Here is a 14,418-nt window from a genome sequence, read left to right as displayed (position 1 = left end):
AGTTTCGCACAAGTCGCTTGAGTGTTTTCATATAATTCTCAAAAGAAAAGGCCGAAATGGTATGAAGTGAGTGAGGTTTTTAAGTGTTGATAATCATCAACCAAGTGTAACAAATTGTGGACATTATAAACACAAAAACTTTTTCCACAAAATGTTTCACAATTTTTAACAAAAAACTTTAAAACTGAAGAAGCATAACTTGCATATTTTTCTTGTATAGCTGGGTTATCATCAAGCAAAACACTCATGGAAATATGCAGTGATAAAAAATGTATGTAAGCTCTCTTTTTAAGTACATCTCGTAGTGGAACAGGGCCTCTATAAAGCAAGAACTGTCTAAATTTGGTTGCTTTCCATCGCTTAACATCATCCATTGACCTAGGTTGCCTAACAAATTTCTTCGGCAGTCGCAATGAGGTCATATTTGCTGAAAGAAAGTTTAATTGATTTGCTGACAACCGACATACCCGAGGACCCTTTTTGAGAAAAAGCAACATGCGCTTTACCACACCCAAGCAAACTAAACGCATGTAGTCAAGGGAAAATGATTGAATACAGTTGATGCCTGCCTTGGTTAAGGGTGATACACACACCTGGTGGTTGATGTACTCGCCTCTTGCAAACTTATCATCAGTGCGTGCTTCAACTGTTGCATCAGTTTGGTTGTACATAACACGCTTTTCCAAGCCCCCTTTAATTGTACATCTTTCACAACCATAATAAGAGTTGTGTGGTTTTATGCACTTGTGATGCTCTTGCAGGTGCATCACATACAAATGCTTTGATTGATACTGGAAACACTATACCACAATGAATGACTGATTTACTGAAGTAATGTTCTTGCATCATTTGGAACACTAAGACCATGACATTGCAAAATACCCAAAAGTTCGTTTAAGGATCTTCGCGCGCAGTAGTTGCGTGTAGCCCACTCAGCCAAGTCTTTTTGAATATTTTTTCCGCTGTTGCTTCAACGGCAGAATTGCCACCGTCACTACTTTTAATGACAGACAAAGGTATTTCAGGTTCTGATTCCTCACAAATTATTGCGACACATGAAGCAATCAAAAAAATTTTGAAATTTTTTTAAACCTTTCAAGTCGCCTGACCGACCCATTCTGGACGGTAGATACTTGAACACCAAAAACTAGCGGCACTGGAGTCCGGTTTACTTGAGGTCAAGAAGGTAACGTCAGGTCAAATATTTGGAAAATGCTTGTTTTTAACCTTATTTATGATTTTAAACTTTCACTTGACCCTAAAAGCCCTAACCGCCGGCATTTCTACAAGTCTGCAAAAAAAAGATAACAAAATTAAACTATTATAAACTATTTGGTATTTGACCTCCGGTGCTGCTAGTTTTTAGTGTTTAAGTACCTACTATCCTGGACAGTCGGCAGTAAAACATAAACGGTTTGACATAAATTCAAATTTTTTCACTGGCCAACTCTAGACTTCTGTCAGATACAGCATGCAAAGTTTCAGATCATTCCAATAAGCAAATCGAAACTGAGAAGCACACATCGTATGTCGAAATTAGAACCAATATCGAACATCAACCGAGCGTCGCCCCAAAGTACTAGATTCACACTAGCCATAATAGTGACCACAACAATATTTCACATGTTACAGTTAAAGCCTACTACAATATCGTCACAATAAATCATTGCCTAATGTTCGAGCAATTCGGACAGATCACAAATACGCAATACTATTCGCAGAGTGCGCGTTGCCCAAATAAGTCACCACATCAATTCATTTTTTTGTATGGGTCACGTGTCACCTTGGGTTTCCGCCCATTGCCCGATTAGCACCCCACATTTTTTTCGAAACGCCTGCCTGGTTGCGGTCAAAGTCCCTTAATCGTGGCTCGAGCGTTATCGTGAGGAATGTTATAAATGTTTTGCTATGTAAGCAAACAGAAGATGTCGTATTGTCTTTCATTTCCTTACTAACATCAAAAACACATTCCTTGGAGAAAGGGGTCACTTCTCTTGCACAGTTTTGTGATGAACATATTAACATAGATTATTTTTATTGATCACCGTAGTTATTCTGTATTCAGTTTTTAAGACGGTCACTTTGTTTATTGGCGCTCTAACCCGCACAATATTAAGTATGTGTCTAGGAAACTAGCAGCAAACAAGCTGTTAAAAAGAGAGGTAATGTTCATGCTACACGATGAAACAAAACACCTATGGGTAGAAGGGTAATGCGTGGTAAAACAGCGAGAAAATAACACTGCATTTAACGCGCAATAATGGAATCAATGGTTCATGCAAAAACTATAGTACATTTGGGTGATAAACAGCAAGGTTACATCTGTTAGTAAGTTTGATTTGCGTTAGGGCCTGAGAACTTAGCACCAACGCACCCCGGGCAAACAGCGGAAAAAAAGGCTCCAGCAAACACACAAAACATCGCATATCTTCAGTTCTGGTGAAGGTAGATAGGTAAAATTACACACCTGTACTAAGTCGAGTATGCAGAATTTAAAAATGCAAAAAAAAAATGCCACAAAATTAAAAAAATTTGGGTCGAAATATCCCGATTTTGGTAACTTAAAGTAAAACGGGAAAATAAAATATAGATCTTTTTTTTTTTGAAAAGCTTAACGTTTCTGAAAATCAAAGTGATATGCGCCAAATTTCGGGGCGGCTGGTTAAAAAAATGCAATTTATTAGAAAAATTTTATGACGTAAAAAGGTAACAGTTTAGGTTTGGCGCTCAAATTTTGGGGTCAAATCCCAACGGATTTGAATGAAACTTGCAGGAAATGCACATGAGGGTCATTACATTGCACAGAAAAATATCTACTTAAAAAGACCTAATGGTAAAAATTGATAACCGATTAAATGTTATTACTGCCAAATTACATTTTGGAATAAGTACGATCTTCAGTTCATCTTTAAAAAACGCAAGAAATTGACACTTAAATGCAATGAATCATACACATATGCAATTATAAGGTATTTAGGCTACTATATTGTAAAAATCAGAAGAAAACATTGATCCTGAGCGAAATATTAATCATACGAAACTGAATAGTGCCATAACGACCAACGCTTGTCCTATTTTGAGGCGGATTTTTAGCTATTCTGTTAAAACGGGAAAATGCCACTGCCATATCCTTTTTCTGTAGCGCATGCCGTTTTCAAACAGCCCTAAATCGTTATTCTAACTTCGGGGCCACTGCTCGTAATATTCACTTGAAGTTCATAACTCGCGCATATTGCCGCCGTCCCGCTCGCCAGCAAACAATGACGCGCGACCGATCAAAATGGCGAACTAAACAAAGCCGAACAGAAAAATTTGCACGAAATACTTTTCGAGGAATTAACAAACCAACGATGGCACTCGCTTAAAAAATAATCAAAACCACAAATATTCATGCGCTTATGAATATGACTGCTTAATGCTCTTTGGTTGTGGCGTCGGTGTGGTCAGTGCTGGTGCTGCTTTGCTCCTCGGTGGCGTCGGTGTGGTCGGTGCTGGTGCTGCTTTGCACCTGGGTGTCTGTGGTGGTTGTGGCATCGGTGTGGTCGGTGCTGGTGCTGAGCTTTAAGTTTTTTTTTGCAGAAGCAACTTATTATAAAAACTAACCCGGGGTTTTACCAACAATCTTGCCGCCTGGGCATAGCTTTGGCGGACCTCCGTTGCCTTCTTTTTCTGGGTATCTGATCCTGGGAAATCAGACAACGCAGGAAAACCCTCGGAAAGTGATACCTCAGTTTGTTTCCCAACTAACTTCGGAAGTGTTGGTGGTGTAATCCATTCCTCAAATAAACGGTCAGTCCATCATCGGAGAGGTGAACCTTGGCTTACCACAGCTCGGGTGTGTTTGGTACAGCGAGGTCCAAATACGTGACATTGCTTTGACTGTGACTATAAATTACTCAAATGAAACATGACCATATTAATGACTGAATAGCAAGTGTGTTAGTTGTGGTCATTGATATAACTAGTTATTCTTAATGTGGTCCAACTGAAATACTTTTCGACTCATTTATTACTATTTTGTACCATGTATTGTTGTTGTGTCTTGCCGTATTTACAACCGCTTCGTTTCGAGGCCGTGTCACGTGTGTTGTTGCGCCACAGTATTACTGCACGTTATTGAGTTTGGCCCTTTGCCATGCAAGTAAACAAAATTCCTTAATGATACCCGAGTGTAACATTAATGCGTAACAAAAATTACGTCACAATGGAGTTGCTAAAGATTCGTATTACTTGTTTTTCTGCGCAAAACAATGGCTGAAAATCTAGAAATTTGGATTTTTTGTATATTGCCAACTTATATGTTCAATAAAGGCTAAAATGTGGATCAGCATCCCCAGAAATTTTAGGCACGAGCCGCCACTGTTATACACAACAGATTGCTTTATAGCAGAAGGAAGTCAAGTATAGTATGTTGTTACTTAGGCACCATCACAAATAGAAGGTGTGGAAGTACCAATGATGCTTCCTGGTGACCCACACTATCCATAATTTTGTCTTTGTAGGTAACCATGTCTATTCTTTACGACAACTTTTAGCGTTGAGTTTCTTTTCGGCATATAAAAAGAACATAACGCATAAATTCCATCCGGCCGAAAAAGAATAAAATACGAATTTTTAATGCGGTTACGGGCCTGATACATGAAACAGTTCGAATGCGGTCGCAGGCCATTCAAAAGCTTTTAATCCGTTCTGCGGGCCAATGGTTGCCCGCCCACCACATCATTGCTAATTAATGTGTTTGGCACTGACGATTTCGAACAAAACAATTGCGTTAAAGGTACTGTTTAGTATTGTTTTTACAAGCACTACTTTCGAAACAAACCTCGAAAAAAAATTCTCTATGCCTCTGTACCCTTACAACAAGATCTCTCCGATAAGTTCACTTTGTCACTGAGACAGAGCTAAAACCTTGATCTACAAGCTTTCCTCTCTTCTATAGAGAACTGATGGAAAAATAGTTTCTACTATTCGACTCGGCTTTGCGGCTTTACATAGTATCGAACTACTTTATTGTTGGTCTAGAACAGGGGTCACCAAACTTTTTTCACTGCGGGCCGGATAAGTTTAAAAATAATTCGCGCGAGCCACATAGTTTACATGCCCTGGCGCCTCCTATCCAAACTTATTCCGCTAGGCGATTTTTCTAGGTGCGCCAAAATATGGTCTTTCTACAATCCCATTTAAAATCTGGTGATGCGATCTATAAAATACAAAGGTCGTCTCTTACGAGCAATGCTTGTACGTCACAAGTAACAAATAATGCAATTGTTTGCGCACAACTGACACACTTGTAGTCTTAAAAAAAGTGTGCTCCGACAGCAATGTACAATAGGAGATGACAGCCATTGGATTTCAGTTACCATGTAGTTACAATTTCAGTATAAACTGGCACCATAGATTACATGTTTGGTCAGTTTACACAATGCCAACTAAGACGCAAGAAACCTATAAATAACCCAGGCCCACATACCGTTCCTGTATGCTCATGACATAATTGTGCAATGCGCAATGAAGCTTGTAACAGGTTGCAGGGCTAGTAATATGATAGTAGAGAAATTATTGTAATAGAAATGTAATAAACTACGACAGTAGCTGTGTTATATTCAGTTGATTAATAAGCTAGTGCCATAACCAGCAAGCGACGAAAACAATAGAAGTCTGAACCAATGTGTCATATACATGTCACGGTTTCAAAACCCAGCTGTTATCATTACAGCGCGTATTATATGTGTATAGTAAGACAACCAGAGAATTGGCTGCCCCCAAACCCGTTACCCACTTCTTCCCGGCGTGGTCACCACAAAGGGAAGAAGTCCTCCATCCTTTCCGTTACCGAAACACGTGCCGTAGTGGTTGTGATTTTGGTTTTCCCCGTCCTCAGAGGGCTCCCCTATCTACGACTGACTTTCGACTGTTACTCCACAGCCCCTGTCGAGAAGGTCCGAAACAGTCACTTGCACGCAACGGGCATATATGCCAACAGCACTGTTACCGTGCTCGATATTACACTGGTATTGGTTGATCAGCCAGCCAGTTTCGACAGCTACGTCATCGGCAAGTTTCGACGATGACGTCACAACGTCGGTTACCTAGACTCCTTGGAACCAGGTGGTAAATGGGACCCTCTCACGGTCAGCAGGGAAACAGAAGTCCTTGCAAAATTGCCGTACAAGAAGTCCAGCCATTACATTTATGAAATGCTGGCAACGATACTGTACCCTATTATAAATCTTGAGGGGATAGTCGAGCGCCGCGGAGGCCTAACTGATTTTACATGCCGCACTAGGGAGCTCGCACTCCAATTGGTCAAGAAAATGAAAACTCTTCGCTCTGTTGAGTTTGTCAAAGCAATGCCACCGAGATTTTCTGTACAGGATCAATAGAAATACGGACCTCTGATCTGAAACTGCGACCCATTGGCCCGCAAGTTCAAATAGGAGGCTTCGCCGTCAAAATTGGGTACGAAGCACAGCCTCCACTGTGCTACATTTGCCGCCAATTGGGACACATGCAAGACACTTGTGATCTCCTGCGTCGACAGGAAGAGGATTTTCCAGCTCCTGGTGACAATCAGCAGGTGAGCACGTCCAATCAGTCGTCTTCGACACCGAAACCACCGCAACGAAAGGCCAAATCTGGCACTGCTCTTTCGGTGATCGATGAAGCTCCTACCACGAGCGAGCAAGACCCACCAATCAGGGATATCCAGTCTGATGTCCCGCTAGATATTGTTCAAACTTCCGAGATCCCGCTCGATGCAGATAAGTCTCCAGACAATGTTGAGACTATGGAAGGTGACATGCCAGAGGAACATCCGAGCCCCCGTACTTTATGCTGAGGCAAGTGCTCATGATACAGCTGCCGATCGCGTATTGGATACTTTCTTCAATATACCTACCATATCAGGAGTTACAGAGGATCGCACCTCGGGTGCATCCGCCACACCTCACCATGTTGCAGAATATCGCACATCGGGTGCATCCGCCGGAACTCAAGGAGTTGCTGAGCGGTACCTCGGGTGTACCCGACACATCTCTTTATGTTGCAGATGATCGCACCTCGGGTGCATCCGCCGGAACTCAAGGAGTTGCAGAGTGCGGCACCTCTGGTGCGCCCGCCACATCCTATCATGTTCCAGAGGATCGCACCTCAGGTGCTTCCGCCGGAACTCACGGAGCTACAGAGGGCCGCACCTCGGGTGCGCCCGACACATCTCACCATGTTGCAGAGGATCGATCGTACCTCGACGATTTCCTTGTCTGATTCGACATTCATTCAGGATGCAAGGTTAGCATACCGTTCTACTGAACTCGGAAGAGGAGGTTGCAGAGTACTTAAAACGTATGCACTCCTCTTCATCTTCGTCTAGCCATAACTCTAGCAAATGCGTTGCATTGACGGACAGGACGTCGTGTTGTTGCGGCCATAAGGTAGCCAAATCCCCGGGGAAGAACGACACCTTTTGTGAAAGGTGCGCGAGTTACTTCAAATGCTGCGATAATTGTGGCGATTTGTGCAATTTATGTGATAAAACTTACGTGGATCGCTCGGGTTGTGGGTACCCTGTTAAGTACACCAACGCCCCCAGGGCAAACAGCGGAAAAAAAGCTACAGCAAACACACAAAACATCGTATATCTTCAGTTCTAGTACAGGTAGATAGGTAAAATTTCACACCTGTACTAAGTCGAGTATGCAGAATTTAAAAATGCAAAAAAATGGCACAAAATTAAAAAAATTTGGGTCGAAATATCCCGATTTTGGTAACTCAAAATAAAACGGGAAAATAAAATATAGCTCATTTTTTTGGAAAAGCTTAACGTTTCTGAAAATCAAAGTGATATGCGCCAAATTTTGGGGCGGCTGGTTGAAAAATGCATTTTAGTAGAAAATTTTTATGACGTAAAAAGGTAACAGTTTAGGTTTGGCGCTCAAATTTTGGGGTCAAATCCCAACGGATTTGAATGAAACTTGCAGGAAATGCACATGAGGGTCATTACATTGCACAGAAAAAATGTCTACTTAAAAAGACTTAATGGTAAACATTGATAACCGATTAAATGTTACTACTGCCAAATTACATTTTGGGATAAGTACGATCTTCAGTTTATCTTCAAAAAAACGCAAGAAATTGACACTTAAATGCAATGAATCACACACATATGCAATTATGAGGTATTTGGGCTACTATATTGTAAAAATCAAAAGAAAACAGTAATTCTGAGCGAAACATTAATCATACGAAACTGAATATTGCCCTAACGACCAACGCTTGTCCTATTTTGAGGCGGATTTTTAGCTATTGTGTTGAAACGGAAAAATGCCACTGCCATATTCTTTTTCTGCAGAGCATGCCGTTTTCAAAAAGCCCTAAATCGTTATTCTAACACCGGGGCCACTGCTCGCAATATTCACTTGAAGTTCATAACTTGCGCATATTGCCGCCGTCCCGCTAGCCAGCAAACAATGACGCGCGACCGGCCAAAAAGGGTTCACTTTCGACCTCAATATCTCGCGAATCAAACAAGGCTGAACAGAAAAATTTGCACACAACACTTTTCAAGGAATTAACAAACGAACGATGGCACTAGCTTAAGAAATAATCAAAACCAAAAATATTAATACGCTTATGAATATGACTGCTCAGTGCTCTTTACTACGTTTCGCGGCATAAAAGCCACTGCCATATTCCTTTTCTGCAGAGCATGCCGTTTTCAAAAGCCCTAAATCGTTATTTTAACTTCGGGGCCACTGCTCCTAATATTCACTTGAAGTCCATAACTCGCGCATAATGCCGCCGTCCCCGCTCGCCAGCAATCAATGACGCGCCACCGCTCAAAATGGCCAAAAAGGGTTCACTTTCGACCTCAATATCTCGCGAACCAAACAAAGCTGAACAGAAAAGTTTGCACACAATACTCTTTGGTTGCGCAGTACATGTCCGTTGGTTTCCCTCGCGTAACGAGGTACTCGCGACTCTCGCAGAAACCAGATCAATGATTACCTCCGGTTTTCCGAAGTACGACTGGCTCAACTCGTGAAGGCCGGACCATATCAGAGTCATTACCATGTTTTTTGTTTCTCTTTTTTCCAAACAAAAATTTCTGATAATATTTAATATGAAGTAGTAACTATTAAATAATCAATTTTATTTAAACGTTTTGTGAACTGCATTTGTCACAGTACCAGACTACATTTTTGTCACAAACATTATTTTTACGTTTGCACAGCCAGAGTGGTACCATTCCTTACATCTGTCGCATTCATTATAAAGCTGCTTATTGTCAGCTAACCTACACTTGCAGTAAACTGGAATCTCAAAGGAGTCCCTGATGCGCTTTGTAATTACCCGACCAGAAATTATATCGTTCGGACAAACTTTTCTGTTTTCCAGCCACTTTCCAATCATCTCGCGCAAACTCGCCTCCGTGAACACCGCGTCTTCAGGTCGCATACCGATGCAAAGCGCAGCAGCAAATGCTATCGCGAACGGACCGCAGTTTCCTGATCCTGCTCTCTGTCGAGACACATCAGGGAAAATTAATATTTTTGTTTTTACAGGTAATAAGTTTTGAAATGGGGAGTTGTTCTTCTCTCTTGTATTTTGTGTTATCAATGTCGTAAATCATAACAGTGGAGTCATTGTCTGAAAAAACATTTTACGCAGTAACCCAGAGATTGCCCTGGACATTTATAATTTGAACAAATTTTTGCTGAGGTGTGTAAATAGGGGACGTGTCCGTACAACCTCAAAAACGCGAAACAACTTTGCAAGCCTCCAATATGAGGAAACTGCTCAGAAAGAATGTTCATTGCTGAGTGTATATGATTATCACCAAGCCATTTTTTGTTCCTTTTTGCATCCACCAAGTCATCTGACGTTAAAGAAAACTTTGTTTCCCACTTTGTTGCACAACAGCGCCGAGCTAAACCTGATTGTTCGTGCTCGCATAAACCTTTTGTTAATTGACGCTGATTTCTCTTCTTTGCATCGTCCTTTCGCTGAACTGTGGAGCCTAAGCAGTCCCGCAGAGACACTGCGGCAGATTGCATATACTTTCCCATGCGTTTGTCTGAAGCTGTGAGCCTACTTCGTTTTTCCCACTTTTCTTCAGCTTCCTTTGATGCTGTTTGTTTTCGATTTATCTTTTCACCTATCCTTATGCCATCTTTGTACTCGCGAACCAACCCAAGATAACTGTGTGCATAAACTTGTGCAAACTCATGTAAGCCTTTAAATATTCTTTCTTGACACCTAGTCCTTTTCAATTCCTGTTGACTTTTTTCCATAATGCCTTGCGTTCGATTGTCTTTGGTAAAATTCTGCTCAGTTTTTTTCTGCACTTCATTGTAAAAGTCAGAATAACCTTTATAAACCCGAGTTTCACCGTGTCGACCAACATTCCCAAGCATCCAACTTGACCACAAGGCGAGTTTGGGAAGTGTGTTCTTGACAAACTTTTCATTAATTCAGGACAATAAAATTCGTTATCCTGCCCACTGTTTAAAACACACAATTTTGCCTTTTCTATAACCTCACCAAAATAATCTGTAAACGGATTGCCCTCCACTTGATCTGCCTCAAATTCAATGGTTTCTCTTTCTTCTGTTTCATTTTTACCGCTCTTTTGAATAGTTTCACGTGCAATTTTTTGTTTTAAATAATGCCAACTCTGTTCTGCTTGCTTTGTGTCTCTTGCTGTAAAAATAATTATCATATGATGCAAAATGTCTGTTACACTTTCCAATGCACAAGTAAGTAAACCCACGATATACATGACTTCCTGTCTTCGCTTCTTAACTAAACTCGCCAGCTTTTTCATATTTTTCATAGTATGACTGGTACATAAATTCAAAAACGGTTTGTTGATCGTCGTTTTTGTTGCTTTTCCTGATACTACTGCAAAACAACGTTCTAAATATGTCTCCAGACTTCCCTAAAAAAAACCGGTAAAACTGAATGAATTAAAGCAATGCTTCCGTCGCAAATAAAGGGCGCGGGCGGGATTTACCACAAACAAAACTTTCGTCGCTTTGAAACGACATGATAAAGTTTTTAATTGACGCAGCATTATGCGAATTCGAAACGTACGTTCCGACCGCCAACGGTGCCCTACCCTTAAAAGGGTGACGCACCACAATTTCATACGCATAAAACGGCTTTGGAGACGCCCATTATCACACCGCCCGTTGCATCGATGTACGCTGCGTCAAACTGCGTACGATCGTGAAAAACTTGAATTGTCCTCTGACCACAACATCACAGAGCGCGGCTCACCAGACCATTTTCTCAAAACCCCAGGAATCTTTTCTCCAACGCTACTCGCTTTCTGAGTCTCAAACATTTTTTGCAACGCTGTCAACTCGCATTTATCTGGGACCTCAATCTTTCTCGCTTCGTGCCTGACCTTCCTTAAAACTTCTGCACTCGGAGCAACGTCTTTATTTCCGGATTCGTAAACACTTTCTGAAAGAGTGTCAACCAAGTCTTTGCTATGGAGTCGCGCTTTTTTGTTCTGCATCGTTTTTTTTATTTCTTCTCTACGCTCTCCTTTCAGTTTCCAAAAATCGTTTTTACGGTGCTTCACTACTCCACTATACTTCACGAAAAACTCTTTTGTTATGTTGTCAAACAAAGCAATCTCGAATTTGCGTATGCAAAATTCAAACTTGCAATTGCCAAAGCAATGAAAAACGCATTGGTCGGTTTTATGTTTGTTCCAGTGGTGGATTTAGAAAACAAAAGAACAAAAACTGTTTGACTTTTTTAGCATGTTTTTAAAAATATCTGTCCAATTTTTATTGCAAATATAACGACTCTTTACAGAACCGTAAATTTGTTCCCAATCGTCTGATTGCAAAACAAATGAAGTTTGGTCCGCTAATATATCTGAAGGGGTCCAAAAACTTACATCACAGTTAGACTGAGTATTAGTGTCAACAAACTCTGGACTGTTACTGTCACACTGCGATTCGTTTACTCTATTCTGTTGCCAAACACGTTTAAAATATTTTGCTTTCGTTTGTATTTCTTTCTTTGACATGTTTTTGTTGTAGATAAATTTGACAAGTCTTTCCAAGTTTGAATTATGTTGAACATCTGTTATACCCAAACTAGCGGCCGCAACTTCTATTTCAGATTTGGTTACTTCTTGTCGGTTAGCCCAACCAATTAATCGAACATTTTGAACAACACTAACCTTTTTAGAAGTTTGAACATTTTGAACAACACTAAGCTTTTAAGAAGATCGATCGTGATGTGTTGTGGCGATGATCTGCTCTTTGGTGGTGGTGATGGTGTTCTTGGCGTTGATTGTGCTGGGGTACTGTTTGGTGGTGGTGAGCGTGTTGTTGTACTCAGTGTTGCTGGGGTGCTTCTTGGTGGTGGCTGCGTTGATGTCGGTGTGGTCGGTGCTGGTGCTGCTTTGCTCCTCGGTGTCTGTGGTGGTTGTGGCGTCGGTGTGGTCGGTGCTGGTGCTGCTTTGCTCCTCGGTGTCTGTGGTGGTTGTGGCGTCGGTGCTGGTGCTGCTTTGCTCTTCGGTGATGTCGTTGGTGTGTTGGGTTTTGTAATCTTTAGAGTTTTAAGTTTTGTTATTTTCAGCAACAACTTATGAAAACTCACCCGGGGTTTTACCAACAATCTTGCCGCCTGGGCATTGCTTTGGAGCTTGGTTGCCTTCTTTTTCTGAGTATCTGATCCTGGCAAATCAGACAACGCAGGAAAACCTTCGGAAAGTGAAACCTCAGTTTGTTTCCTAACTAACTTCGGAAGTGTTGGTGGTGTAATCCATTCCTCAAGCTGCCGCAAATAAACGGTCAGTCCATCATTGGAGAGGTGAACAGCGAGGTCCAAATACGTGACATTGCTTTGACTTGCAGCCTCACGAATTGCCAGTTTAACTTGGGGAATAAAGCCACGCTCGCTGCGCCAGTGTGGCAGAATTCCACAACAGTATACCTATATTTACAAGACTAAAAAAAAACAAAAAAAAATACACCCCAATGTCCAATGGCATGACAAAATATACAACACAGTACATTATTAGGTTACCAAACCCTGAACGAATGTGCTGCGATGAAGATCTATAAAATACACAGATTTTGTATCCATGGAGGTTTAGAAGGCGTTTACTGGAGATGAAGCTAATTAGCAGTTTGGTTAACGAAACAGGTTATAAAATAAAAAACGATCGAGGTAGCTAAAGCACATAAAGAATATGTTTATTTTACACTGACCTTTGCATGGGGGTACAACGATTTGGTACAGTTGATCATCCGAAGAATATCCCCGGTAATCTTTCTGGCCAACCAACGCCACTGGGTTCCAACTGCAAACGCATCACTTAGGATGTTGTTCGTACCCAGGGCCAAAACCACAACGTCGACGTTTGAAATTGGGGGACGATTTTGCAACTCCGTGATTCCATGCTCAATGGTACCACCGGGGGTGGTAACAGCTGCAAAATCGGAAAAAAAATTGGGCGAAGGTTTTACGACAGAAGGACAAACCACGTCCCGTGCGTTGCTGTCCGAAACAAACAGTACGCAGCTCTTCTTTCTTGGTTCAGGCACCAGCCACTTAACCTGCTTTCCGGAGACGCCGAACGAATACTTCAGTGCCAGCATTGTCTGTCCACGAGGCCATGTGGTGTTTCGTGCACCAAACTGTTAGCAACACATACTTATTCATTAGTTAAATGTAAAAAAACCAACAACATTTTAACCAACAAAAACCAACAACATTTACTTTCTACTTTCCAACAGCTAAACAACACTTTCCACTGAACGGCAACAAAACACTTTCCAACAGCTAAACAACGCTTCAAGCCGCTTACCTCTAGGTCAAGATCCAGTTTTTGACGGAAAAGAAAGTGCTGACGATGTAGATACCGTTTGCAATATTCGGACTTTGAGTTTACAAGTTCAACCGTCAGATTCGTATTCTTTGCAGAAAGAGACCAAAGATTCCTACACTGACCAAGGTGATGCGTTATACTCGAGAAGGATGGCCGGTGAAATATCGCGTAGAGGGTATAAACGATCCAGCAGAGAGTTTTCGAAAAATTAAAGGATCCCTGAGCACGTGCTACAGATGTATATTATACGGCTCACGAACGGTGATTCCTGAAAGTATTCGTCCTTTTAAACTACTACACGAGGGACAATTCTGTATGCAGCGTATGATGCAGTTGGCTCGTACAGCAGTCTACTGGCCAAACATGGACAGGGACATCGTTAATCTCTGCCGAAAGTGTAATACGTGCGCGGGATATCAGAACGCTCCATCAAAATTTGCCCTGCATCCATGGATGAGTCCACAAAAGCCGTGGAGTCGGTTACATGTTGACCATGCAATTAACTTCATGGGTTACAACTGGTTGCTGCTAATTGACGCATATTCGAAATACCCGTGTATTCA

General features: G+C 41.5%; 1 protein-coding gene and 1 pseudogene across 1 annotated transcript; one reads left to right on the top strand and one right to left on the bottom strand.

The window, feature by feature from the left end:
• Positions 1-6,149: 6,149 nt before the first annotated feature.
• Positions 6,150-10,391, top strand: LOC145220394 (uncharacterized). Its single transcript, XM_080087633.1, has 2 exons — positions 6,150-7,287; positions 9,394-10,391. The coding sequence occupies exon 1, from the start codon at positions 6,509-6,511 to the stop codon at positions 6,836-6,838; it is 330 nt and encodes a 109-aa protein (XP_079943759.1). The 5' UTR covers positions 6,150-6,508; the 3' UTR covers positions 6,839-7,287; positions 9,394-10,391.
• LOC145219665 (uncharacterized) lies at positions 10,265-12,206 on the bottom strand (annotated as a pseudogene).
• Between the last annotated feature and the right edge of the window lie 2,212 nt (positions 12,207-14,418).

This window comes from Phallusia mammillata, chromosome 3 (genome assembly GCF_965637545.1).
Source record: "Phallusia mammillata chromosome 3, kaPhaMamm4.hap1.1, whole genome shotgun sequence".
NCBI classification, from domain to species: Eukaryota; Metazoa; Chordata; class Ascidiacea; order Phlebobranchia; family Ascidiidae; genus Phallusia; species Phallusia mammillata.
This window is presented reverse-complemented; position numbering and strand designations above follow the sequence as displayed.